This window comes from Anas platyrhynchos, chromosome 34, assembly GCF_047663525.1.
Source record: "Anas platyrhynchos isolate ZD024472 breed Pekin duck chromosome 34, IASCAAS_PekinDuck_T2T, whole genome shotgun sequence".
NCBI classification, from domain to species: domain Eukaryota; kingdom Metazoa; phylum Chordata; class Aves; order Anseriformes; family Anatidae; genus Anas; species Anas platyrhynchos.
The window spans coordinates 1367715-1394204 of record NC_092622.1 but is presented as its reverse complement, the minus strand read 5'-3'; the positions used below and the strand labels follow the sequence as shown (position 1 = coordinate 1394204).

Genomic DNA, 26490 nt, shown 5'->3' with positions numbered 1-26490 from the left:
CCTACTCGGGGACGAGCCTTCTTTGGGGGAAAAGCAAACGATTTTATGCAGAAAACGGGGGGAGGGAAGCAGCTGGGCAGTCACCATTCCCTGCTGTGCTGAGCTCGGCGCTCCGAGCACCTTCACCTTTGCTTTGGGGCAGCGATCTGCAGCTGCAGCACTGCTCGGCGTTGGGTTGCGAGCACCGGCTGCGGCTGGGACAGGGACCTGGGCGGCCCCCGGGGGCCACGGGTGCCCGGTTTGCCCCGGGGCGGAGCGGGAGGCGGGCTGGGGCCGCCCCTGCTCGGGGGCAGCCTTCAAATAGCGGCGTTGGGCTCAGCACAGCGCAGCGCTCCGGCTCTTTGCACCATGGGCGGCAAGAAAGTGTGCATCGTGGGCTCGGGCAACTGGTGAGCACCCGGTGTTCGGACACTCCGCGTCCCCTCCCGGAGCGTGGCACGGTTCCCACTCTCCCCGGGACACCGGGACCCCCGTGCGAGTGCCGTGGGGTGCCCCGGGCTCCCCCCGGTGCTGGCAGCCTCGGTGCCTACGGCTCCATTTTGCCCGTGCAGGGGCTCGGCCATCGCCAAGATCGCGGGCAGCAACGCGGCGCGGCTGAGCACCTTCGAGAACCTGGTGAGCATGTGGGTGCTGGAGGAGGAGGTGGGCGGCCGGCGGCTCACCGAAATCATCAACACGGAGCACGAGAACGTCAAATACCTGCCGGGACACAAGCTGCCCCCCAACGTGGTGAGTGTGGCTGAGCACGAGATCCGCTGCCGGCAGCCGGGCTCCCTGGTGAAAGGCAATAAAAAGCCGTGCCGGGAGCTGCTGTGGCCCCGCGGACTGCAAAGGGGATGCACGGGGCTCGCTTAAACGTTCCCAGTGACCTTGCAGCTCGCTTGGATGAGCCGCAGCCCTGGCCACCCTCGCTGCCCACCTTTGCCCCTGCTCTGGCATCCCACAGGCTGGGCTTGAGGCCATGCGACTGCCTCTGAGCTGGCATCGGCGGCGCGCAGCGAGCCCGTACGCTCAGCCTTTTGTGCTGCCAGGCTCCAGCCCCTCTGCCCAGGGAAACCCCACACAGTTGCCCTCCAGCCCCTGCTCCCCTCGTTGGGGATCAGGGCTGGGCTCCTGGCCACGAAAAATGGGGTGTGAGTGCTGACGGTCCCACCCTGCAGGTGGCAGAGCCAGACCTGCTGAAAGCCTGCGCCGGGGCCGACGTCCTCCTGTTCGTGGTGCCCCACCAGTTCATCGGCAAGGTGTGTGAGCAGCTCAAGGGCCACGTGAAGAAAGATGCTATCGGGATGTCGCTCATCAAGGTGTGAGCAGGAGGAGCGCTGCCCTGGCGGCTGGGGGGTCATAATTTCTGCGGGGCTGCAAAGGGGAGCCAGGGGGGTTGGAGCAGAAAGCGGGCTCCAGGGTTTTAGTGGTGTACAAGAGGGTTTGGGAAGCCTTTGTGGGGGTTTGGAGGTGTGTTCGTGGAGTAGAAAAGGGTGTGAGGGCATGCAGGGGGTGTGAAGTGCTGTGAGTGGGGTGCAGCTGAGCTTTGGGGGGGCTGCTGGGGTGACAGCATCGCAGGATGGGGAGTGACGGGGTTGGGACAGCAGGGGCCAGGTCCTGGAGGGGACGGGTGCTCATCTCCGCGCCTGGTTGTCTCCCAGGGGGTGGACGAAGGACCAGATGGGCTGAGGCTGATCTCAGACATTATCCACGAGAAGCTGGGAATCGAGATGAGCGTCCTCATGGGGGCCAACATCGCTAACGAAGTGGCAGAAGAGAAGTTCTGCGAAACAACCATCGGTAAGGAGCCGACGTCCCTCCTCGTTAGCAGCCCTCGTTTCTGACGAGCAGGAGGACGTAACGAGGGGAGCGTGGTGCTGCCTAGAGAGAGCCGTCCCTTTTTGCCTGTGAAGGCAGCGAGGCTCCGTAGGAGCTGGATGAACTCATCCACAGGGTTTGCAGTGTGAGCGCTCACTTCATTAAAAGCAGAGTTGTGTGTCTGAAAGCTGCCAGCATCGACTGGGAGCATCTGGCAGGCAGCCTGGTCCAAGTGGAAGGGATGGACACTGAGAGACCCTTTAGGAAATAGAGTTCACCTACCTTTATCTCACGGGGCTTCAAGGGACAGTCACCTGGATCTCATGTCCTTGCTAGCCAGGGCTACTTGGGAGTTCATCTGGCAGCAGCTCCTGACATCCTCCGCGCTGTTTGTGAATCATGCACAGCAGCCAAAACCAACAGAACAGTTCTCTGGGTTAGAAGTTACAAGATTCAAAGTGTCCGTGCTTTAAACAAAAGCAAACAAGCCGTGCAGAAGGCTGCAGAGACCGGAGACGTGGAAGCAGAGCTTGCTGTTGCTGCAAGCACAGCAACGCTCCCATGCAGGGCCCTGCAGGAACAGAGAGAAGCAGCAGCCTCCGAACACAAATTTGCAGTTTCTGAAGACGCTTTTAATCTACTGGGCATGCCACTTCTGTCTTGCTCAACGCAATGGCAGGCATGGGAATCCCAAGGTTGAACCTTGGTTATCCGCCAGGCACTGTACGGTGGCGCTTTGTGGTCCCACAAATGTTTAGCAACGTCCAGCAGTTGAGCAAGAGATTCCTCTCCCTGCACGGGCCGCAAGGGCTACGCTGCAGGAACATACCAGGAGAAGAGAGCAGCCCTCCTCTGGGGTCTCCTTCACGTCTCCCTCTCTCCTCACGCTTCTCCTTTTGCCTCATCAGGGTGCAAGAACGCGCAGTACGGGCAGATCCTGAAGGAGCTGATGCAGACACCGAATTTCCGCGTCACGGTGGTGCAGGAGGCTGACACCGTAGAGATCTGTGGGGCCCTGAAGGTGGGTGAGCTGCTGGCTGAGGTCTGCAGCTCTCTGTTAGCAGAGCCTGAGCTCTGCGGGGAGCTCTGGGGAGGAGGCTGCCACTTGGATGAACTCCTCGGGATATTGCACCCTGGCTCGCCGAGACGCTTGGGCAAAAGGCCAGGTTTTGGAGGCAGCTGTGTGTGTCCTGTTCGGCTCCTCGGAGGGATTGATGGCTGCTAGACAGGCAGGGGCAGGCAGCAGCCTGCTCTGGGGATCACACGGGCAGCTCGTGGATGTGGCAAAGCCCTGGGCTCTAGCGGGAACAGATCGCTCCGTGCTATTGTCTTGCAGAACATCGTGGCTGTAGCGGCTGGTTTCTGTGATGGGCTCGGCTTCGGGGACAACACGAAGGCTGCGGTTATCCGGCTGGGACTGATGGAGATGATCGGCTTCGCCAAACTCTTCTGCAAGGGCCCCGTCACCCCCTCCACCTTCCTGGAGAGCTGCGGGGTGGCTGATCTCATCACTACCTGCTACGGCGGTCGCAACCGCAAGGTGGCTGAGGCTTTTGCCAAGACTGGGAAGGTGAGCAGAGCAGGGAGCAGGCAACGAGGGGGACCTTAATACCTGCATCAATCTGCTGAGATGGCAGCAGCAGGGAGCCAGCTAGTCTTGTGGCATTCTTCACCTGTCCAGCACCACAGTCTGGCTCCAGGGAAGGAGCTGTGGGGCAGTGGATGGCATCGCAGGCTCCAGCTCCCCTCTCTGTTGGGTTGTTTCAGTCTATTGAGCAGCTGGAGAAGGAGATGTTGAACGGGCAGAAGCTGCAGGGTCCCCAGACGTCTGCCGAGCTGCATCGCATCCTCAAAAGCAAGAACATGGTGGAGAAGTGAGTGCTCTCATCCCCCTTGTCTGCTTTTTTTTGTTGTTGTTTTTGAGGCTGGGCTGGGATCTTCCCCGCAGATGTGGGAAGGGAAATTCACCCTCAGTGTCCCTGCAGCTTAGGCAAAGCTTTGCAGTGCCCGCATCCAGCAGTCCTGCGTGGCACAACAGAAGTGGAGGTGCTCTGGCAATGCAGCAAGGGCTGATTTTGTCCATCTTGCCCGTAGGTTCCCCCTCTTCACAGCTGTATATCAGATCTGCTACGAGGGCAAACCCGTTACTGATGTCATCAAGTGTCTCCAGAACCACCCCGAGCACATGTAAGTGGGCTCTGCCTGCAAAAGCACCGATCCTGCTGAGACGAGCAGAGAGCTCCTGCCCGCACCAACTTGCTGCTGCCACAACTTTGCGAGGAGTCCAGATTTCCTGGGAGCCTTTGCAGAGCGCTGGAAGGGCAGATGTTCCCCTTCTCAGCCCTGGAGACTGCCAGCCTGAGCCTGGCATCTGCACGGAGGTACCTGCTGATCCCCCCTCTCTCTTCGAAGGGCTCGTTTAGCTTCTGCTTCTGTCTAGGGTCTGCCCTGAGCGGGGCTGAGCGTCTTCCTCCTTTCACTTTCTTTCGCTGCGATGGATTCCGTTCTCAGAGGGACTCTGCTAAGTCGTCTTGATCAATACGGGCTATGCAGGAGGCACTGCCTTGGAGGGCAAGCTTTGCTATTAGCCCCATGGGGCCACTTCGCATGACACCAGCTCTTTCCTGCTTGCTGCTGTTGCTTTGGGCTTTGCCGCCTCGCAGAGGGGGCACGGTTCCCTGCCAGGCTCCACCAGAGACTGAAGCTCCTGAGGACTTTCAAAGGGGCTGACAAGCACTCTTCTTTCTAAGAAGCACCAACAGAGAAAATAGCTCTTTGCCACCCTGCCATGTGCTGCTTCCCCAGCCACCACCAGCTGCTCCTGCTGAACGGGACGGCCGAGGCTCTGTGCGTGTGAGGACGGCTCCGGAGGGAGCCCTCAGAGCTCAGTTATCCAGCTTTTTGCTCTCACACCCAAGCCTGGCCACTGACCCCTTTTGTCACCAATTTGTCTGTGCTAATTCCATGCCCTCTGCCTGTCCCTGGGCAGCCCTCCTCCCTCGCCTTGGTTCGTCCTCTGGCTGGCTTTGGCAACGCAGGGACCAACTGCCCCAAAGTTTTTCTGAGCAGCTGGCAGGCAGCACAGCCCTTGGCAGTGTACCTGCCGAAGCAGTTGGGCCATGGTGCTTTTAGATGAGTGACCCGCAGCAGCTTTTGCCTTCACTCTTGCTCTGCTCTGTGCCGTAGGCTGGGCTTTGCTTCTTCCCGTGGCTTTATAGGAGCTGAGAAAAGCAGGTTCCACGCTTTCCCTGCCGCCCCTCGTGGGAGGGTGCTGGAAATTGCCCGCTAGCGCAAGGGGCAGCACAGGACGTGATCCACAGAGGTACAGGCAGACCTCCAGCATCACAAGAGAGGACAGAGGTCTCGTGCCTCATGCTGTGCCTTTGAAACTTGCCCCTTGTCCAGCTGGCTGCCACGTGCCTCTCTGGGCCTCTGAAGCTGGTTCACTCTGCTCGTGTTTGCTCAGGGCCGCGTGGCCGGCGGTTCACTGATCCCTGTCAGGGCTGGCAGGCTGCTGGAGCTGCTGCAGATCTCGCCCCCGTTCCGGGTCCTAGTGCCATTGGGTCTCTGACTAGCAGTGTACTTTATGAATGTTTAAAATCATAATAAATTTGGAGAGGGAAGGGGCGGCGCACGCTTTTCTCTGCGGTTCCCGTGCATCGTTCTCTTTGGGTTGGTGCCCGCTGGTCTCACTAAGAGTGCAGGAGAGGGCACTGGCTGTTCCCTCCTGGCTCTGCACCCTTGTGTGCTGTTCCAGAAATGAGTAAGAGTGCCCCTGCAGGACAATGTTGGCTCAGAACATAACGCGGTGTCCCACTTGCGTTTTCTCAGCAGCAGTTCCTGTGTTCAAGTCTGGCTGTAGGACTGGGGAGGGCAGAAACTGCAGCGCTGAGATGGGTCTAGGATCCTAACCTGGGGCTGGCAGAAATCATGCCAGGGTCCCACTGTGTCACCTGTACCCCAGACTTTGATGTCTTAGCTTCTTGGGACGGTCTGTGCTGTTTTATTCATCTCTCTCCAGCTTCTTTTCCCTGCTGGACTTGCCTCATCCCTGCTTTTCTTTGAAACACATCTCGTACTGAGTGACCTTTCCAGGACTGTTAGTTCTCCGCTCGCCCTCTTGCTAGGGGAATTTAATCTGCTGGCAGTGCAGTTGTTTCTGTGCCTTTTATTAGACACGCATTCTCGGTAGCACCCTACGACCTTTAAATTCAACTGAGCGATCGTTCAGAAAGTAGCCAACATCGGCTTCCTCTGAGAAACTTCAATGAGCTTGGAGGAAAAATAAAGGAAGTCCGGTGTCTTCTTGCAGGGTTGGCACAACTTCTAGTTCCCTTTGTCTTGATGGGCTTCAGGAATCCCAGCTCAAGTGTTTGGATACGAGGCTCATACAGGGGAGAGAGCGTCCAAGCTCTCCTCCCTAGACACATCGCAGGCTCTCACCTCAGCATGTAAAGCTCTTGCCAGCACCTGCCTGGAGCTGCAGCAGGATCAGGAGCTGTGTTTTGGACTTAAATTTAGCTGTTAGCTCATCAGCTGCAGAAGTACATCGCTCCAAGCGCGGCTTTCTTTGCCACTACACACAGCTGGCAGTGCCTGAGCTCCTCCAGGCCTTGTCAGCATTTGCTGAGGGTCGTGAGTCTCACCTGGGGGTGGCCAGCGCATGCATCCCTCGCTTTCAGACAGCCCGTGCCTTGCACTAGCGTTGGAGTTCATGAGCTATAAAAAGTCTTCCCTTTAACATTTGGAGTTATGTTCTGCAGCCTCAGCACATCCAGGCACTGCAGGGTCTGCACAGCTCAGGGCTCTGCACAGCTCAGGCTGCTGCAGCCTGGGCAAGAAGACGCAGGCGAGGGGGTGGCCCCATTTCTTGCACTCTGAGCACCTCAAAGAGCCCACAGCCTGGGGCTGTGCTGTGCCTGTGGGGTCAGAGAATCCCAAAATCATTAGGGTTGGGAAAGCCCTCCAAGATCATCCGGTCCAACCATCCCCTACCACCACTGCCACCCACTGAACCATGTCCCCAAGCACCACATCCAACCTGTCCTTAAACACCCCCAGGGACGGTGACACCTCCCTGGGTGACCCATTCCAATGCCTGACAGCTATTTCTTGACAAGAAATGTCTCCTCATTCCCAACCTCAACTACAAGCAAGGAGCTCAGGGCTTGGGGGGAGAGCACCGCGCTGTGCCACCAGCAGCCGCGGCGCTTTTTGGAGGCACACAAGCTCTCCAAATTGTGAGCTGTGAGCACAGCCTGGGCCCTGAGGGAGGGTGAAGAAGTCAGTGACCACCTCAGGCACGGAGCGGGGACCGGGGGTGTCCCGAGCACCTCAGGGCTGGAGCAAGGCGCCCGTGTGAGGGGCTGGCCCCTCAGCCTCACACAGTGCTGAGGAGACCCTGAGGGAGCTGTGCAGAGAGACATGGGGCAGGGGACAGAGCCTGAAGGACAGCGCCTGGGGGATGGCGGGCTCCTGAGGCGAAGGAGCAGCCACACAGCAGATGGCGCCACAGCCTCACCCCCCCCCCCATAAAGACTACAACTCCCAGCAGGCAGCGCGGCCCCGCCTTCCCCACGGGGCACTACCGGGAAGCGCGGCCCTGAGGTGACGGCGGAGCCTTGGGAGCGCCGGTAGGGACCGGGACCGGGACCGGGACCGGGAGAGGAGGGGAGGGGGAGGGCCGCTTGCTGACCGCCGCCTTGTGTTACAGGCATGGTGTCGGGCAAGCAGCTGGCTGATTTCGGCTACAAGGCGTTCTCCGGCTCCATGATGCTGCTGACGGTGTACGGCGGGTACCTGTGCGGCGTCCGCGCCTACCGCCTGCTGCAGCGCCGCCGGGAGAGGGAGGCGGCGGCGGCGGCGAGGCCCGAGAGCTGAGGGGGGGGCTCGGCGCGTGGATTTTCCCTCCCCCCCCACCAAGGTTCCCACATAAAAAGCGCAATAAAAGCCCCCGGAGAAGCCCCCGAGCTCGGTGTCGTGTCCTCATCCCGCCCCGGGGCTGGGGGTGCATCAGGTTTGGGGTTTTCTGAAGGACTTTTTGGGTTTATTTAAGGCGAGGCGCGGTTCTGAAGCGTTTTTTTCTTTTTTTTTAATCGGAGATAAGAGTAAACAATGGTATAAAACGGTAACAACTCAAGGAGTTTCCCACATTCTGCTCCTGCTCGGCGCGCAGGGCTGCCCGCTGCCCCCAAGTACCATCAAGTAAAAAAGAAGAAGCGAAGCCCACGGCCTGGCCACCTCGCCGGCCCAGTGATTTCCTCCACAGAATTGCAAAAAATCAGAGCAGCAACATTCACTTCTGGCTAGAAGTACAGGCAAGCAGGACTGGAAAGAGTTTGGGGAAAGCTACGAGCAGCCCCCCAGCCCTGGGCCACCCTCAGGTCCTAGCTTAGCTGACTCGAGCCAGTACATCTAGAAAAGTCTTCAAAACCATGTCTTGAAACAGAAAAAAAAATGAAAAATTAAGGCATGTATTGTGAGAGTTGACTTAGGGGCAGTAAGCAAACCCCCTCCCCCTTTTTGGAAGGCTGTAGGTAGGACTTCAGAGGGGCTTGCAGCACCAAAAGAGGCAGCAAATGCTGGCCTGGTCCCTCGTGACAGCAGAGATAACAAGCAAAAACCTCCTCCTCAGCCTACAGCACCCCACCACCGAGTCACAACAACGGTTTTGTTGTAGCACAATCCAATTCAAAGCGTGGCTGTAATCCAGAGCGCTTGCAGTAGGGCTGAGAAAAGTCTTTGCTACAGCCCGGGTAGCTCAGAGGTGGACCAGAAACCCACCCCTCACGCCGTGCTCTGAGCAGCTTCTGGAGTGCATCGAGGAGCCGCAGGGAACAGTCACCGAGATGGCACCCGGCCCCTCCTGGGGGCAGCAGCCAGCCTCATCCAAACTCGTTTCCGCCTTGAGTTGATCCTAGTAAAAACCAGTTTGTCACATACAAACACACCTCTGCAAATACCAATGGGACTAAGATGGGGTACAACATGGCTTAAAATGGAATCTGTGGCTTTGGTTTTGCCCTAGTAATCGGCTTTCTCCCTTCTGTCGTGCAAAGCCTTTGCCTGGTCTGGATTGTGCCCATTTCAGATTTGCTGGAGGTTTTCTGGGGAAGGGGTATCTTGATTAAAGATCACTTGGGAATGTGGAGCTCAACACATCTAGATATTTAAAGACAAGTTCGTGTTTGCTCAAGGCCGACCCACAGCCTTACTCCTCTTCTGTCCACTGGCCACTCGCCACATGGCCGTTAACACGGTTGGAACCATTGCTCGAAGTGCTGAAAACTCCTTTTGTGCTGTTGGAAGTCACATCCTCCTCTTCAGAGCTGCTCTCTACATCACTGCGGTCATCTTTTGATACCTAAACAGTTCAAAAGAGATTGGGTAGTGGGAAGGGGAGGAGGGAAGTTGATAAATTCACAGGAAACAGCAGTAAAAAGGTTGCATTCATGTGATTAACCAGCCTCGGTCACTTACAATTACCTTCTATATTCCATCCATAGTAAATTCAAACTTACTAGGAAGAGCCTGTCTTCATGTACAGAAAGCAAGAAAGATGTTGAAAAGGGCAGCTGGAAGCTATGAGGTCCATTTTTCAAATACCCTGTCCATCTGTGGAAGCACTACACATTTGCACTCTCACTAGATCAGAGGATGCTGTAGATCTCTGCCTGCTTTTGTCTTTGAAGAGCCTCATTTTAGATTGGTTAAAGGCTGCTTTTCCAAACAACAAATGTGTTTTAAATTGAAAAAAAAAAAAATCTCACACCTTTATAATCAGCAGGTATGATGACAAAATATGTGTATATCACCTCTAGAGAGCACACTCTAGGGAGTGCCTTTGATATTTTACAAATTAACCAGCTATATTTATCACATCACTGTTTGCACAAAGCGCCTCCCATTTTCACAGCTTGTGGTTCACACACGAGATCCCATTTACGAGCAAAAGTGTGTTTGGACAGCAGGCTGCAGAAAAGAAACAACTACCTAATCCAGCAAAAACCAGTTCAGGTACAGAAGGAGCATCTCAGCCACGGGAATCTAGATCTGATCTACAGAGTTATGGTTTTAGTTAACAGATGGGCTGCAAAGCCAGCTGAATTCCATTCATACGTGGGATTTTGAACCTTTGGAAACCCCTCCAGGCAGAGTTCTGGCCAGGGGTCGGCACATGCCGCTGTTAGCTGCCCTCAGAGCACCACAGGAGGGCAGTGTACCAACACCGCAGAGCCAAGTGCACCAGAAGGTGAAGGGAAGGGATCACAAGCCCGGCCCTAACTGCAAATAAGCACCTTGGTCGCTGGCTGGGCGCCAGAGCCATAAACGCACCGGTGCCGAGCTGTGGCTGCGTGAATGGCACATGCTTTACATACCCCAAGGCGGGCTCTCCACACTTCTGGCTGCAACTAATAGCCCTCATTTGCTTCAGATGCAAGCACTTTGTGGCTAGCATGTTTCCAGGCACTTCGGGACTTGATCCTACTCTGCTTGCTCTGAGTCAGGCTTATGGCTTTCAACCAGTACCAGCCAGGAAGTTTTTCAGCTCCAAGGAAGATGTGGCAGAAAGCCAGGTCAAGTTAATGATCTCCAGGATTGGTTCTGACAGGCCTGTTGGACACACTGGCTTCTGTGTGTTGCCAAAACTTTTGGTATCCTTCTCTGCTCTCCTATATTGGAAGTTCAAAGGGTGACAGGAAGGAAGCAGGAATCCCTCAGTATTTCTCCCCATTATCCTGGGGGGCTAGTGACTGTTGTCATCCTTTTCACCAAAAAAGAACTGCTTCTCTGCTGCCCTCTTTCACCCAGCAGATTGTTAACAAGCACTAAAGAGAGACATCGGAGTCTCTGTGGGACTGTGAAAGCAGAAAGGTCAAGGTCATGCAGCCATCTGAAAGCAGAAGAACAAACCACCACAGGACACTGCTTAGACCTCTGAGACCTTTGGAAAAAACCTGCATTTTGGCATACTGTCAAAGCCAGCACTGTACAAAACTGGGAGACAAACATTTTTTAAGAGAAGGCACTACCCATCTGAAACCCCAAGACCATAACTTTGCGTTCATCTCAGCCTAGAAACAGACACAGATGTGTTTCAGTGTAGAAACAGAAGTACAGATCACACTTACATGCAAAGGATGAAACTGTCCAGCTCCAATCTGGCACAGAGGAAAAGGAGTGAGAAAAGAATGAAGAAGACAAAGCTTAGAGTCCTTTCTCTGGCTAGGTCACCTGGACAGGAGAGAAGCAAGGAAAGGAAAAAAGGTGTAGACCTCAGCTGTAGGAACAGCTGCACAGACAGAAAACAAGCCTTGCAGTAGCAGCTGCGGCAAACAGATGAAAAAAAAAAAATCACATGCATGCTCTAAAACATGTCTTCCTCTGGTGATGAGCACCACAAACAGCTACGATATATTCTTCAAGGTCATGTGCCATGTGTAAGGGCAACTAAGAAGTCAAACAAAATAAAGCAGAGCTATGAGAGAAACTCAGGTACACGATAAAAAAGGTATTTTGTGCTAGTAAATCAGTTATTGCACTCTGGTAGATGGAAGGAAGCAGCTTCTCCTGATGGGTTGGCCAAGTGCCAAATTAGTTCCCAGACTGGCTTTCCCTGTCTCGTGCCTCTTCAGCTGAAGTGCACCTTTGGCAACTGAAGTGCACCTTGGCAACTTAGGCTGCAGCCAAAAGTCAGCATTGTTTGCTCTCAGGGTACCATCTGCTGCTAGCAAGTTGCTGTAGTTTCACCCTCATTCTCCCTAAGATCCCAACACAATTAAAAATTCGCTTACAACTGAAGCTAGTAACCCCAGTAACAGCCACCATACTCCCCAGAATTTCTGGTAACCCTTTCTCCTCTGCATGCTGCAGCTCAATGCCTGGCCGTGCACTGGCAGCCAGAAGCCTTTGTCCTTGCTAACAAGTAGGAGATGCACAATCCTCATCGCAACCCAAAATGAGCTTTCTAATGCTTTGAACTCTAAATAAAGCACTTGACAGATCTGTCATCGCCATCATTATTACAACATCTCAGTGTTCTGGGTAATGGCATTATTTCCCTGTATGACCAGAGCAGAGAGGAAAGCATCCTTGCCTTTTTATCTACCTGGCCCCTCAAGTTTGCAGAGCAACCAGGGTGAAAAAACAAATCAAAGTGCTCTTCTACAAAACATTTCTGATGCAATTACACTGAGAACTAGCACCAGCCCTCACTGAAGGGCTTGGTTTCTCAGGGTTCTTTCATAAAGCTTACAGAAAGAGGACCCAAAACAGTCACCACCAGACTTACCTTGCCCCGCATGAGGGCCTTGTAGGCGGTGCGAATGATGAGATAGGACCAGATGATATGCAAGACCTGCAAGGTTACCAAAAGGCCATTGAAGAGCCACCATGAAGGATAGGGGCCAATCAACTCCCAGCTTTCAAAGAGGGTTGTGTTCAAAATCCTAGAAGAGATCCAGAAACACATTACAGATCAGTTGTGCTGGTAACATGGCTTCCAGCTCTAAATTAAGATGAGTGGCCAGCTGCACAACAGTTTGTATCATTTAAGCATCTGTTGCTTTGCTCCTGTCAGAGCAGCAATGCATCTAGTCTCCTGCCAGAGTTAGGAGACAGACTAAAGCTAATTAGAAACATTTGAACTGAGCAACAAACAGGAGAAGATGCGAACGTTCTGCAGTTTGGTTACACACACAGATCTGCTGCCAATTTCCTTCTCAACAGCATGAGCGTTTGTAATAACTTTACAGGAAGTGATGTCAAGCTGCTCCGGCCATCAAAACAAGCGTTAACACATTCCTGCTCGGGCCGTCTTTGCCCATATTTAAAGATCACAGAAGAATTTAGTTCCCAGTAGGTCTGCCTCCCCGTGTGCTATTCCCTTCTCTCTTATTTTTTATAGGTTTCTCCTGCCAAGCTGGAGGACTCGAAACTAGTTCACGGACAAAGCATTGTGCTTCCTTTCATTGCTGCTTTGCTGTTCTCATTGCTGGGAGTTACTGCCAGTACTTCAGTAATTTAATAAACATTTTAGACTTTGTGAAGTAGAGACGTGTGGAGAGACCTTTAAAAATGCCATTAGTTTCACGTAGCTTTGAACACTTCGCAGGAAAAGAAAAACAAGCCTTTCAAAGAAGAACCCGAGCTCCCCCCGAAAACAGAGTCACAGAAACATCTAACTCCTAGCTGGCTTATCGATGACTTACATGCAACTCCAGAGGTCTGTTGATGTTTTACACTACTAATTAGGGAAGGGAATATATATGAAGTGAAGCAGCCTAAGGTTTGCAATACCCACTGCGAGCTTGCCAGATTTCTGCACGAAGTTGTGGAATTACATTACAGCCAGTGGAAAATACATTAAAGATTTACAGGACTGCTGAGCAATAGCATGATGCAAGAGCATCACCTTGTGACAGACAACAGCAAGAAAAACAACAACAACTACCTCATCTGTCACTGGAAGGAGACTGTGGAAACAAAGGGATTAAAGGCCCTTCCTTATGCAGATTTCTTTGATGCGTTTTCTGGGAAACAAGCAGGAGCTTTAATTGCAACCCTGATACCAAAACATAAATGAAGGATTGTTTCTGTCTACCACTAATGTACACCAAAAGAATAGCCATGCAGGCTGTCCATCGCTCAGGAAAGAAATGTATGCAGTAAAATCAAAATAAATTAAATAATAATCAACTATAACCACATTTTCAGCACACTCTTTCTACAGAAACAAGCGGCTAACACCAGAACTACCTCACCAAGCCTGCTGGGGCAAGAAGGAATCTCATTATACGATGATTAGCTATAAGCCATTTAGCCAGGGTTTTACCTCTCCAGAAACCTCAGACCTATTTTAGGCTCTACAGAGTCACGACTCAAGGGTAGGACAAAAGTGCCATAAGAAATCAAAAGCAGCAATGATGACTAAGCCAGATACTCAGAAATTAATTTTACTTCAAGAGACCATGCCTCAACTGTAACTATTTCCAAAACTTCTCAAGTCAAGAGAAGCAAACAACCCTCTGAGTCGTTCAGATACCAGCTGACTCTGCTCCAGCTAATGAGCATTGTCATCACTTTGCAGTAAGAGGAGAGGGGCCAGCTGTGCGTTAAGATTCTAGCCGCTTTTCACACTCTCTCAACTGACTGTTGAGAGGTTTCTTCATATTTTTGATTGAAAGTACTGCTCCAAATGATACTTAGGTTGTCTGCAACTTCAGGCTGCCTTGAGGGGACAGGCTGTACTGCTTGCAAGAAGTCTAGGTACAAAGGCTTTGCTTAAGGGCTTGGAAGAACAAACAAGACCTTACACCTCAAGGTGCTTACCAAAAAGGATAAATGCCCAACCGTGTAACAATGAATACGACACCAAAGAGCATGAAGAAGGCATCACACAGACGCTGGTACTTGGCATAATTGGCTAGCTTTGCAGCCTAAAAAAGGAAAGAAACATGAGAGTGTTATTCCCTTCATGCAATCATGCAATTACCAGGCTGTAGAGCTCCAAAACCCTCAAGCCATCATATTTGTAAGGACTTAGGAATATTTAGGGATTATTCTCAGCAGTTATGAGGAAAAGCTGACAAGGCAGGATCAGCAACACAGGTTTTACGGCATATTTAATGCTGTTTTAGCAAGAACAGGAAAGTCAGCTTGCTCCCCTGAGACCACGCTAGCGTTAGGTAAAGATCTGAAAGGAAACTCACCTCTAAGAGGAAATCGGATGCATCATGGAGACACAGCACCAGCGTTCCAACCCGCACCATATTATTCATGTAAGAGAATGTAATGAGTCCAATTGTAGCCAAGTGATGGACGAACATGATCAGGAAGTCCTGGAAACAGAAAAAAGAATTCAGAGCCTTTGGCTGTCAAACGAATGCAGATGTTTAGAGCAGAGCCACCAAACTGACTAGCTGGGGTCAGAGGATTACTTCAGTTCAGTTCAGACTTGACTCCACTTCACGTAAAGCCCAGCTCATCACACAACATCCGTCATGATCGCTGGAGGTTCCAGAAAGGTCTCTCCCAGCACCTGTGCTTCTGTAAGGTTGTAATTCTGCACACAGAAGTACAGCAGTCTTTGGCACATACTCGCAAGATCAAGATACGTATGGCTGCAGAATCCTCTCAAAAGATTGATAGGACAACATATGGTCCTTATTTTTGGCTCCTTTTGGTTTTGCAGTCATATTGCCAGTCCTTTCAGCTCTTGGCACAAACTGTAAGCACGCTGCTGTTACTGTTGTCAGCATGTAAAAACCTGCCAGAGCATAGCAGGCATAGAACACAAGATAATCCAACAGCAAGAGCTAGGCCACTCCAGTAAAAAAGTTTTCACAATGCACGTACATTACATTCAAGGCTGTGTTCCAGTTCAGTCCCCTGGGTACAACACTAACACACCACCTCAGTGTACCTTACCATGAGGAATGTAATACACAGAGCACAAAACTAAATATCACAAACAGATTATATCAGAGATGCTGTTAATCACACTCTTTCTGCATCTACTCTATATTTTGGAGCTAATATTCCAGTACAGGGAAGAAAGAAAAAAAAAAACGACTTATTTTTGAACAGTTAATACAAGAATTGGGATAGTTTGTTACTTTGCAGTTTGTATAACAGAAGCAATAAACTCTGATTTATTTTGAACTGTTTTCCAACAGCAACAATAAGCCAAATCCTAGAACGCAATACAACGGAATTAGATTCCAGCAATCATGACCAGTCATCATTCTGCTACAGACACAGAAGAAAAATTACTTTCAAAAAAAGAATGCATTATTGCTTTAGTGTTTGCCATTTTCTCATCCTGCTCAGCAAGGTAATGCTTTGAGCATTTTATTTTCCTGCTTTCTTGCAAGCCTTATAATTAAATCTTTTTTTTTTCCCCCCTCTCTCAATGATTTGCTGACTGTTTATTAGGAGGTATTGACTGATTCTGTTCTTTCCCCTGGAAGGTGAAAGGGACTCTCGAGGCTACACCAGGTTGCATAGCAGGCTTGCTCCTCCCTTTCCCCCAGGACTGGGTAGCAATTACAGAAGGAGGTAGGCTACACAGAGATGTGAACGAGGAAGAAAATTCAGTTATTACTATGCTTCAGCTCTACGGGCCAAGCACACTCATAATTTTTGTTAGTCTTGTCTATTTAGCAAAGTGGTTAGTGCAATTCTGGTTAATCTCACCTTCCGTTTAATGTCTGTAAACTGAGAAAACATGAGAGACCAATAGAAGGCCAGCTCCAAGATATAGTAATAATAAAGCCTGGATGTTAGAGGCTGGAAAACAAACAAACATAGCACAGTTAGAAGACAAAATACTTCAAAATTTACATTAACATCCACTTTTTCCTTCCTTCCCATCCCACTCTGTTCCTTCAGAATGCTGAGGCGTAAGTTAAGAGATCCAGAATTAAGGTTTAGTAAAAACGAGCTGAAGCAACAGCCATCTTCCTCTAGGCTTATTCACACAAGCAAACGTTTGTGTTTGACAGCAGAATCTTACTCTTTTTGAATAAAGTTCAATGTTTACAAATCATACTGCAGCCTCTTGGATTAGGAAAGCCAGGCACTGAACCAAACTGGTTGGCCTCTATACAATCATACTTGCTGCATAATTAAAATAACACTGTAAATAAGTTACTTTTAATAACCTCAGCAGCAAGTAAACACAAAATGAGTATGAACTGAGTCTGTTCCATCTGAGGAAACGCTGCTCTTAACAAACCTAACCAGGATCTGAAAGGCAAATGCCATCTTTGTACCTACAGAAAGGGATGGCCACTCACTAACTAGAAAGCTTACCAGGTTGCAGCCTGTGCAGCATGCACAGAATGAGAAGCAGCCAAATCTAACGAGTTTCAATCTGCTGTCATTAACAAAAATACGAACTGAAATTGTGAAGATCTGGATCCAGTAAGTGTGTACGTCCTACCTGAAAAGGATAGTTGTACCAGCACTGTCGTGTGTCCCAGAACCAGGGTGCCTTAAAGGAAAAAGACAAGTTCTTAGTCTGCATTGTTTTGTTGTTGTTATCGTTTTTTAATTCGCTGCCAACTAAGGCAATTGACCACTACAATTCTGTTTCACATCAATTGTATCTCCATTCTACCATCCAAGCTAAGTTTATTGTAAAAACATCATAATGATTTAAAATATTCTTTGGGCACCCAAAGGCAAGCTATAATGCAATGGAAATTCAAAGAATAAGCATACAGCTCTAATAATAATGACCCAAAGAGATGAATCTGTATCCCTGCAGGAAGGAAAGAGATTAGCAAGAAAATAAGCAGTTCTCCACACCAAGAAAGCAGGGCTGTCCTGTTCTGGTGTAACGCAACAAAGAGGTTTCTAATATTTCCATAATGACAGATTTGTTTACAACAAGGATCTCAAATAAGGGAACACAAAGATGACTATCACCACTAAACTCCCCTTGTTTTAAGCTAGGCGCAAGCACACAGGGAACGCTGGTAAGCAAACCCTGAAATTTCAGCAAGACAGCCAAAATCCAGTAGCACATTACACAGAAGAGTATGGAGGGAGAGGTGTGAAAGATCTACTCACCGTCCAGAGAAACCTGACTCCATAAAAAAATATACTTAAATAAAATGTAAATCTCCACCTGAAAAAAGAAGCAGAAAATGAAATGTATGAAATAGAAATAGCTTCTGGTTAACATTTGTAACAAAAATTGGAACAAACTGTGACAAAAACAATTCTGACACCTAACATTCACCCACCAATCAGTAATCCTCCACTTGTAAACATTTTGTGCAAGGATAAACCTATTTAAGAGTTTTCAAACCAAACTAGTTTGTATCAACAGCTAAGTCCAGAGTGATCATGCATCTTTCATAACAAATCAATATAACAACAAGAAAAGTCATATTATCCAGAAGGTATCCTAGTAACTGTATTTGTCCCTCTTACCTTGTGGCTTTAAGTAGACAAAACCATACTGGGGGGAAGAATTAATATGAAGAAAGTTACTGGAAAGGAAAGAAACCAGCACAGGAGAAATAAGTCAGGAAAAAATGTTCAGATGCTACTACGCTAACAGGGGTAACCATAAGCATTCAGAAGGAAACAAAGAACAAAAGAATGAATTGAAATGAAAAGAACAGGAATTCAAGAAGTGTCTGTATACCAAAGTACACACACCATTGTTCAAGCCATAAATACTGGGAAAAATACTGGTCTACAACGTAAGTGTGCAGACAGCAGACTTGTCTTTGGTATAATTACTGGAGTTGTGCACACGCATGTATGCACACACACCCCCTGAAGTGTTACTGTCTGCATTATGGACCTGGTGTGCTATGAAAAGCTGCTTATCACAGACAGGAATGATTCCTGTACAGGTGTTCTGGGCTTTGGTGCACACATACAAAGTATTTGAGAAAAATCAATCCTAAAAAGCCCTCCTAATGTCTTGCAATGGCCTATGTGAGTATTTATCTTCCACCAGCCAACCCCAAGACACTAGTTTAAGTTAGCAGCTGACAATTTCAGTTAGAAAAGAGAACATACAGCTGGAGCTTTAAGATGAAGGCACATCTTGGCCTCTGCACAAACATACATGCTCTCACAAAATTTAGTGAGGGTGGTGGGTTTGTCCTGGTTCCTCCGATGACGAAACCAGCGCTGGATCTTTCGAACATCCCAGTCTAGCTGCTTTGACAAGCCTTCTAACCTTTTTCCATCTGGAGACTGAAGGAAAATGAAACAAGTGTCATTTCTCCTACTTCTCAATCTGTGTGCAGTCTGAAAACCCTTCTCTACTATGACAGACACGATACACAGAGAAAAAAAAACACACTACAAAGGCACTACATATGGACTATTACATTTTAAAAGCAAGAACCTGTTGCCACAAATTTTCATTCAAGTTTAACCATCAAAAGCCACTAATGACTTAATTATTCAGAACACTTCTGGTTTAACATTTCCTCATCTATTTCGTCATTTGACAGCACGTTACTACAGAGAATGCAATTGTTCTGTTTCTTAATTTGGGAGGAGGAGCAACTTTTAAAATGTCCTGCCCTACCTGTTAAAACTTGCTCATCAACTCGACCTGTCCAGAATTCAGAGAGATCAAAGTTGAATACATTTAAGGGTTGTTACTCACTGTGGAATTTAGGGAAACTTTAAAGCAAAAATTTGGGTTTAACACATCAGATACGAATATATTCAAAAAGAGCATCATGGAGATGGCATTATTTCCATTATCACTTTTAAATTTATGAATAACATTAAGCTTGACAACAGAAATAACTGCATGATAAAGAATGCATCACTGTTCTCCGACTGGAAACTCTACTGGCAGTTTATTTGTTTGAACAATGACATAAATGGATTTATAAGAGCAAAGTGAACAAAACCTGATAACTACCTCTAAAATGGCCCAGTGGTGAGATAAGCCACGTTAGTTTCAGACCAGTGTCCTTTTAACAAGCTCTGCCAGGGAGCTCTTACAACTGAAAGATGATAAACACATTTTACCACTCGAGTTATATACAAACCCCAAAAGCTATGCAGAATGCTCATTTAATAAAGAGTCACCAGACTGTTGAACTGAAAAGCAGAATAATCTGTCAGCTGATGTTCAGTACTGAAACCACAACTTTCTTGTAATTCCATCGCTGCCAGACCTCTTGCCTCTGTACTAGGCTCAGGTTCAGGCTGCCTGACACTTGTGCAGTGGAAGCAAACCTGCCTCAAAGGAGAACAGGCAGAGCTCCCATTGCAGAACACCATTGACATCTTTCCCCTCATCAGTGGCATCAGTGCCACCCTACATTCCGATCCTCCAGATCTCAACAGCACACAAAGCATACTGGTACAGTTAAATGCAGCTCTGTTTTCATAAGCTAGATAAATTTTGCACAGCATGCATCCCCATGGGTTTCCTGAACATTAATTTCAAGGACATCCCCTACATAAAAGTCCTCCCCACAAACGGCATCAAATTATAGGGGCCTTTCAGTTCACATGTCATTCCAAATACTTCAGAACTTTAATGTTCCCACGAGGCAAGTTTTGCTAAGGTTTTTATAGAATTTCCCTTCCATTCACTGAGCGCTTTATCTGCTGCACTCGAAATGAAGTTCAGAATCACCAAATGAGAACATAAAACCTTCCATTTTACTATCTTTAATGAAAATCTATCACACCATCTGGGTTGATTTAACTGTCAATACTCAATAGAGTACAGACAGCATGCAATTCTGTCGTTCCGAAGGGAAAGAGCGCTGTCAGCTCAAGTGAGAGAAAAGACCTGAAGCTGATAACAACAGAAATACCTACTGTCAACATCCAACAGCCTGCCATTTGGCAGGGCACGCTTCCATTGACTGAATGGCTTTGCTTGTGGAAGGGACTTCCACTGCGACAGCTGCTGAGCAATCGCAGAGGAGGCAAAAGGAAGATGGAGACACTCACACGGCTGGCCACCAGATCTCCAGGGAGCAGCTCTTTTCCAACAGAAAGTGAAAGATGCTAGGGAATTCCTTGTTAAACTAACAGTTGCCACCCGTTCCCTTAGTTACAATTAGGACAAAGGGAACTAAAGGAAGAAGCCTCTTCTTAAAAGGCAACAACTTTGATTCAAAAAAGATTCCTCTGTGTGCAAAAGCTCCGGTCAGCCATAAAGAGAATTTACGTTCCTACGAGAAGTTCTCAAAGTAAAATAAAGAGCACGCTCGTTCATGCGCAGTGTGAAATGCACTCTTCACATTAGAGAAGTGGAAGACAAAAAATACCAACATTCATTCCTATAGGCCTCCATTTCCAGCAGAATTCGCAGCGTGACTCACCTTAGTGATGGATGTAAACACTTTCTCTAAAATTGCATTAGGCTGAGCTCTGTGAGGTCCACTGTCTTGAATGCCAAGGTTTATGGCACAGGGCTTGGCAATAAATCTGAAAGAGTTCCAAACAAAGAGCCACATTAGAACAAGGCGTTAGTTCCCCTCCTCTGCCTAAGTCACAACAACCCCAACTCGTCACAAATTGCAAAACCTATTCAAAAACCTTTTGAAGATCTTCATTCATGTTGCTCAAAGGAACTTCACAGGTAAAGAAACATTTTTTATTAGTCCACCTGGGAATTGTAGACAGCACATACTGTACGCACACCTAAAATGAAAAGTTAAATCTTAAGGCTCTTGGCTTGCAGGATCAGGATGCAGGATATATTAGCTCAGAAATAAATAATAGACACTGCTGGGGGGAGATCCCTGCAAACTACTAGAGCCCCCAAAGCACCACAAACAAAATGCCTTATTTCCAAAATGCTTCTTGGTGTCGCATAGCTCAGAAAAAAAGGGAAGTTCGAGTGACACAGTTCCTAAAAGACATAGCCGCAGTTCTATTTTTCCCCAAGAGGACAAAAAAAAAAAAAAAAAGTGGTTTGTTTCCTTAGGGAGAATGGGGAAGATGTACCAAGTCTCTCAGCCTGAGAGCCAAGATCTTAACATCTCAGTCCTGTATGCACCGTGTTTTCCCGAAGCTGATCTAGCACTTTGTGAATTTGATAGCACAGACACTCCAAAAACAAGATGCAACTGAAGTGAAAATACATGCCTTCAAAAATAAGTAGGTTTTGCTGTACCTTTGTGTCAAGTTGGCCAAGGGATGCTATGGAAAACGCATGTGTTACCTGAAAATGTGAACTGTATTCCCTCCTGTTGGTGGGGCAAGAGCTTTCAAGGAACAGCAAATTCAAGAAAACATCAATTACTTTGAGAGCACGTCAAAAAACCTGTTTCTCAAAAACAATTTTGAAAAGGACTCAACATTTGCATCATTAAATCGACTTTGCTTCAAAACAGAGGTTGATTCAGAGACAACTTTATTACACATATGTATTCCATTTAGAAGGCTTGGAGTGCCATTAAGCAGAAAGCGCTGCTTTTTCCAGCCATTAAATCTGTTGCCATTTCTCCCTGTGCTTAAAAGAAGAGATTAAAATTCAGCAGGATCATTACTCTAAGTGTTCCAACCGCAATCTTTCTTGGGAGTGCATTGTTAATATTCCAGTAACAAATAGCTGTGACTGGATCTAAGAACAGACACAGGTTCTAGGGCTTTCCCCTTGAGAAATTGTGGATCAGCTCATGAGTAATCCTAAAGGCACTCCTCTGCTTTCAGAAAACACTAAACAAGTACCAGGCACCACAGCACCAGGTTTCACTGTCCTGCCCTGTTTCTTCATACGTCCTGTTCGTTTCAACAGTTGCAGCTAAAAGAAAAAAAAAAAAAAAACACACAAAAAGAAAAAAGGAAAGGGTGATTTCCTTTCAGCTTGGCTCTTCCCTGCTCTAAAGGCTCACTGCTTCCTCTCCAATCCAGCCCACCAGCCAGCAATCATCTTAGGATGTTATAAAACAGTTGGCTGGACCTTCATAAAAGCGCCCATCTCCATACTTTGCTTTCCTGCAGGATACACCATGACAACAGCAAAGGAGCACACGTGTGCAGACACAGCATGCCAGATCAATACCTTTATTTCATTTGCTGGAACACGGCGTTTGCAGCTCCATAAAGACAAAAAAAATAAAATCAATCTGGCCTGAGGATACTCAGGCTGGGAAAAGTTCCTCGTATGTGAGAGAAAACCTGGAAATCTGCACATTCAATACATTTATTATTCAGGAGACTCTGCTTAAGAGCCAAGAGGAGAATGAATGGTTAAGAAAGCTCACATGATGCACAGAATGTGGCTTTATCTTAGAATTCAAATCCTGAAGCATCAAAGAAAGAACATCTCCTTAGATATAGAAATGAGTGGAAATAATTCACTTTAGGACCTAACACTTACCAAAAAGAAAAAACAATCAAACAAACAAAAAAAAACTCTGCCAAAAAGTATTCCTGAGTTATAAGCCTCCTTCACTAGAAGGCTTTGGGAAAAAATAGATGTTTCCAGAAATCAGGAAAAAAAAATCATCAAAAGTACACTACAGGCTACAGATACTGCACAGGACTCGAGGAACTCAGTGAAGCCTGCAGGTGAGCACAGAGCAGAACAAAACCCCCACCAACACTTCTGGGTGCACAGAAGGAAGCAGACATCAAGGCAAGCACACAGGACACACCACACTAAGGGAGGGAGTTCCAACAAGGTGATGTGCCTTTAGGGCTGAGCTAAGGTGACTGTGGTGTTTTACATTTTTGGCCCCAAAACAGGTTTTCAGATGTGCAATTTTTGCAGTGTATCTCATAGGGAAAAAAATAAAACACAACTGCACAGCAATAGCAGTTAAGCACCAAAAAACACTGCCCAAATTGTAGAATTCCCATTCTTTCCAGAATTCCCATTTTTGGGGATATTCAAAACTGAAGAGCACCACGAGCAGCCTGACCTAGAACACTGTCGTGCTTTGAGGAAAGGACTGAGAAGGTGACCAAGAAGTCCCTTCCAATCTAAATTACTTTATGATACCATAGAAAATACTGCAGCAACTATTCCCAAGGTCAAGATCCTGCCACACCCTCGCCGCAAGGAGTTACCATCATTTCACTACTTTTATTAGGGTTTTCGGAACACGTACCTGTGCATTGATGTAAGCCGTGCCTACCAACCTATCCATTTCACCCTGCTTTTTAAGACGAACTGATTTTGAAACCAACACCAGTTTTCTAGCACGCAGACTCACGCATAACCAAGCACTTCTCAGGCATGTCGTATTTGACAAATCCAGCCTCAGAATCCTCCTTTGTGGAACAGTTTGGTTTGTCTGGTAAATCCCTACTACAGTTCTGAAAAGGAAGAACAATCCCCTAAATAATAAGATTTATAAAGCAGGCACATCCTGCAGCTAATGCACTCAAGAGTTCATCTCTTTATAGTCTCTCAGTTTCGCTGTGTTAAGATTAAACCTCACTTAAACTGTACCAAATTTTCCAGACAGCACTGACAAAACAACAGCTAAAACCACTTTATTTTTTCCCCTACCAGAACGAGCACAAGCAGCATATCCTTCCTCTGACAGAGAGTAACAATACCTATAAGTGAAAATGAACTCTGGTGTAACCACTAACACCTCGTATGAACATCAGGCTTTGTGTTTTCCCAGATACCTGTGAACTATTTTGTGCCTGCAGTGGGACAAGATGCATAGGAAGAAGTCACAGCTATCATAACAAAACAAAAAAAATAAGCCACACAAATCTGTATGCAGAAGTTTTTCTTTATCTTGCCTGCCCAAAAATCCACCTTCAGCCAAGTCAGGACCTTACCTCACCCTGCAAGTCTTGGCTCATCCCTACAGTCAGGTTTTGAGCACACACCATTCCCATGTAGAGCCAGCCCAATGAGTATTTTGCCATCATCGTGATGCAAAGGGTAATTTACAGCAGCATTTGCCAACAGAGAAACATGTGCCAGTGTAACAAGTGTCAGTGTAACAAAAGCACTTCCTCACACTGAAGAAGTATGGCAAACAGACAAAAGAGAAATGAAGAGAGGAGCTAAAATTAAAGAGATACAGACATTTATAATTCAAGTTCTGAGTCATCAAGTCCGATTGCCAATTGTGTGTCAAGGAAGCCATTTGACTTAATCATCCCCAAGGCCAGAATTGGGGTATCTGCACAAGGGGATTTTATTAGACAGAACTGAACTTCTGACATCTTCAAGGTGGCAGGAGAAAGAATAAAGCACTTCCTGAAAAATGTGGTCTTTGTAAATAAACATGCTAGAAACAACCTTGCATTTTGCTTCATGATCTGCTTTCACCGGGATACCACCACGGAGACAGCGCTGACACTGTTAAAGGAAAGGAACAAACCCTCTCAGGAAGCAGCCTGTGGTCTCCAGGCTCTATTGTGCAGGAGGAGTACTTAATTATCCATTTGAGTCCTTCCTAAACCAACACTGCAAAAGAAATTTCACATACCAGGGCACAATGCAGACATTATCTGGATAAAATAATTGTTAGCAGGAAGATTTTGGTATTAGGTACAATGGGATGCGCTGTAGCTCTCTGAATCTCTCTTAACCCAGAGAAAAGAAACATTTGCACTTCTTCCCCAAGGTAAGACACCTGGACTGAGCTGGGAAGCGAGGAAACCTTCCTGCAATGCTCCTTCCAGGGGTAGCATCCTGTCTCCCAACTTCCTTGCCTTGTCTGCTGGCAACTGCATACATCTGGCCAAGACGAGCAGCAGGGTGCAAAGCTAAGATGAGGTTTTGGCACTGCCACGTATCTGGGTGTTCCTGGGCCCTCTGCACTGGTTTGAGCTCAGAGCAGCTTTATGAAGTATGTTAGAAAAAGAAGTTATAAAAAGTTGCTCAAACTTCTCTCCTACTCTGTTTACCCGCCTTATGTTCTTCTCTACAGCTCTCCTGTCTTTTTACTTAGTCCCAGTTCCCTCCTGTTGCTTAATTTCTGAAAGCTGAGGAAAAAAAAAAAGTACACTTCTTACAGAAAACTTGCAAAATAACACCAACTCAATTCCTAATTGCTTTAATCCTACCGCCCTTTCCACACTTAGAAATACTTCCCCTCTTTTCTTGCAGAAAGTTAAGACGGAACCAACCTTTGAAGAACTATTTGAACAGGTACCTGAGGTGTTTTAGCTGGCTTCACCTAACGGTTCTGTTAAGCAAGCTGCTTTCCTAATTAGCCTGTCACCCACAGAGCCTGCCCTGGGTACGGCTATAGGAGATATCCATCATGCAAAGGATAAACTCCTGCCTCAGGGGAGAGTTAATACACGCTTATGGATATTCAAGCGAATGGGAAGCGCGGCGTTACACCTGCTCCCGGGCAGCTACACTGATCCGCACGCGCTTCCGTCCCGCGGGGGGGACCCACAACTTGTTTAATGATACACCAGGCCATGTGAACGAGCCCAATTTCCTCATCCAGGAACTGGGACGGAAAGTACGCAGCGGGCAGAGCCCAGGAACGCCAACAAGCCAAGCTGGGCAGGAGCAGAAAGAAATCAACCCAGCTCCTGGGGCTCTCCTTCTCACCTCACCGCCGCCTCCAGCACCTGAGGAGCCTCTGGGGGCCCAAAATCATGAGATAAGGGAACCGTGGGGGGGTCCTGAGTGCCCTGACAGCCCCACGGGTGGGTTTTGCCGTTCCTTTTCCACACAAAAAGATAAATAAAGAAAGCAGGGGGGTGCCTGGAGGCCTCACAGCTGCCTGAGGGGCGAGGGGGGGGCCCGAGCCCGGTTATCCCGGGGGGGGCTGAGCCCGGCTGCCCCCGGGGCCTCAAGGCCTGTTGCTAACGGGTCCCGAGGCAGAAGCGGGAGGCCTGAGGGGAGGAACAGGAGGGTGTGAGGGGGGAACCGGGGCTCACCTCTCGAACAGCAACCGCACGGCGAAGATACCGAGCGCCAACGGGAAGGCGGACAGGACGTGGCCGGCTCGCGGGTACTGCAGCCCGCTGCCCGGTGGACCCGCTTCCCCGGCCAGGTCCGCCCACGTCACGTTGTGGGGCAGCCAAAACCGCTCGTTCCAGAACCAGGCCCGCAGCGCCGCCGCCGCGGCCGCCGCCATTTTCCGCCGCCGCCGCCTCCCCCCGCCCCCCTCCGCCGCCGCCGCCGCCGCCGCCGCCGCCGCCACAGCCACAGCCGCGGCCGCCAGGGGGCGGGGCCTGTCCGCCTCCTACGCCCCGCCCCCCTCCCTCGAACATGGCGCGTGCGCGGTGCCGCCCAGC

General features: G+C 48.6%; 3 protein-coding genes across 5 annotated transcripts; 2 read left to right on the top strand and 1 right to left on the bottom strand.

Moving 5' to 3' along the window:
• Positions 1 to 243: 243 nt before the first annotated feature.
• On the top strand, positions 244 to 7769 carry GPD1 (glycerol-3-phosphate dehydrogenase 1). Its single transcript, XM_005021562.6, has 9 exons — positions 244 to 389; positions 552 to 729; positions 1161 to 1301; positions 1644 to 1782; positions 2709 to 2821; positions 3137 to 3370; positions 3568 to 3674; positions 3895 to 7433; positions 7514 to 7769. Exons 1-8 carry the CDS (start codon positions 349 to 351, stop codon positions 3989 to 3991), a joined length of 1050 nt encoding a protein of 349 aa, XP_005021619.1. The 5' UTR covers positions 244 to 348; the 3' UTR covers positions 3992 to 7433; positions 7514 to 7769.
• Positions 7516 to 7769, top strand: COX14 (cytochrome c oxidase assembly factor COX14). Its single transcript, XM_072031997.1, has one exon. The coding sequence runs from the start codon at positions 7516 to 7518 to the stop codon at positions 7678 to 7680; it is 165 nt and encodes a 54-aa protein (XP_071888098.1). The 3' UTR covers positions 7681 to 7769.
• Positions 7770 to 7866: 97 nt separating this feature from the next.
• On the bottom strand, positions 7867 to 26413 carry CERS5 (ceramide synthase 5). Of its 3 annotated transcripts, XR_003492642.3 has the most exons (11): positions 26131 to 26413; positions 20631 to 20736; positions 18392 to 18522; positions 17377 to 17434; positions 16745 to 16795; positions 15997 to 16089; positions 14511 to 14639; positions 14131 to 14237; positions 12092 to 12248; positions 10932 to 11034; positions 8965 to 9163 (listed from the first exon to the last, which is right to left on the bottom strand). XR_003492642.3 is itself a non-coding variant. In XM_072031996.1 (10 exons), the coding sequence occupies exons 1-10, from the start codon at positions 26328 to 26330 to the stop codon at positions 9011 to 9013; spliced, it is 1185 nt and encodes a 394-aa protein (XP_071888097.1). In that variant the 5' UTR covers positions 26331 to 26409; the 3' UTR covers positions 7867 to 9010. The 3 variants fall into 3 exon arrangements, 2 of the variants coding, with proteins under 2 accessions (XP_071888097.1, XP_021129418.1); XM_072031996.1 differs by lacking the exon at positions 10932 to 11034 and having other exon boundaries at positions 7867 to 9163; positions 26131 to 26409; XM_021273743.4 differs by lacking the exons at positions 10932 to 11034; positions 26131 to 26413 and adding an exon at positions 17743 to 17770 and having other exon boundaries at positions 7867 to 9163.
• Positions 26414 to 26490: the final 77 nt, after the last annotated feature.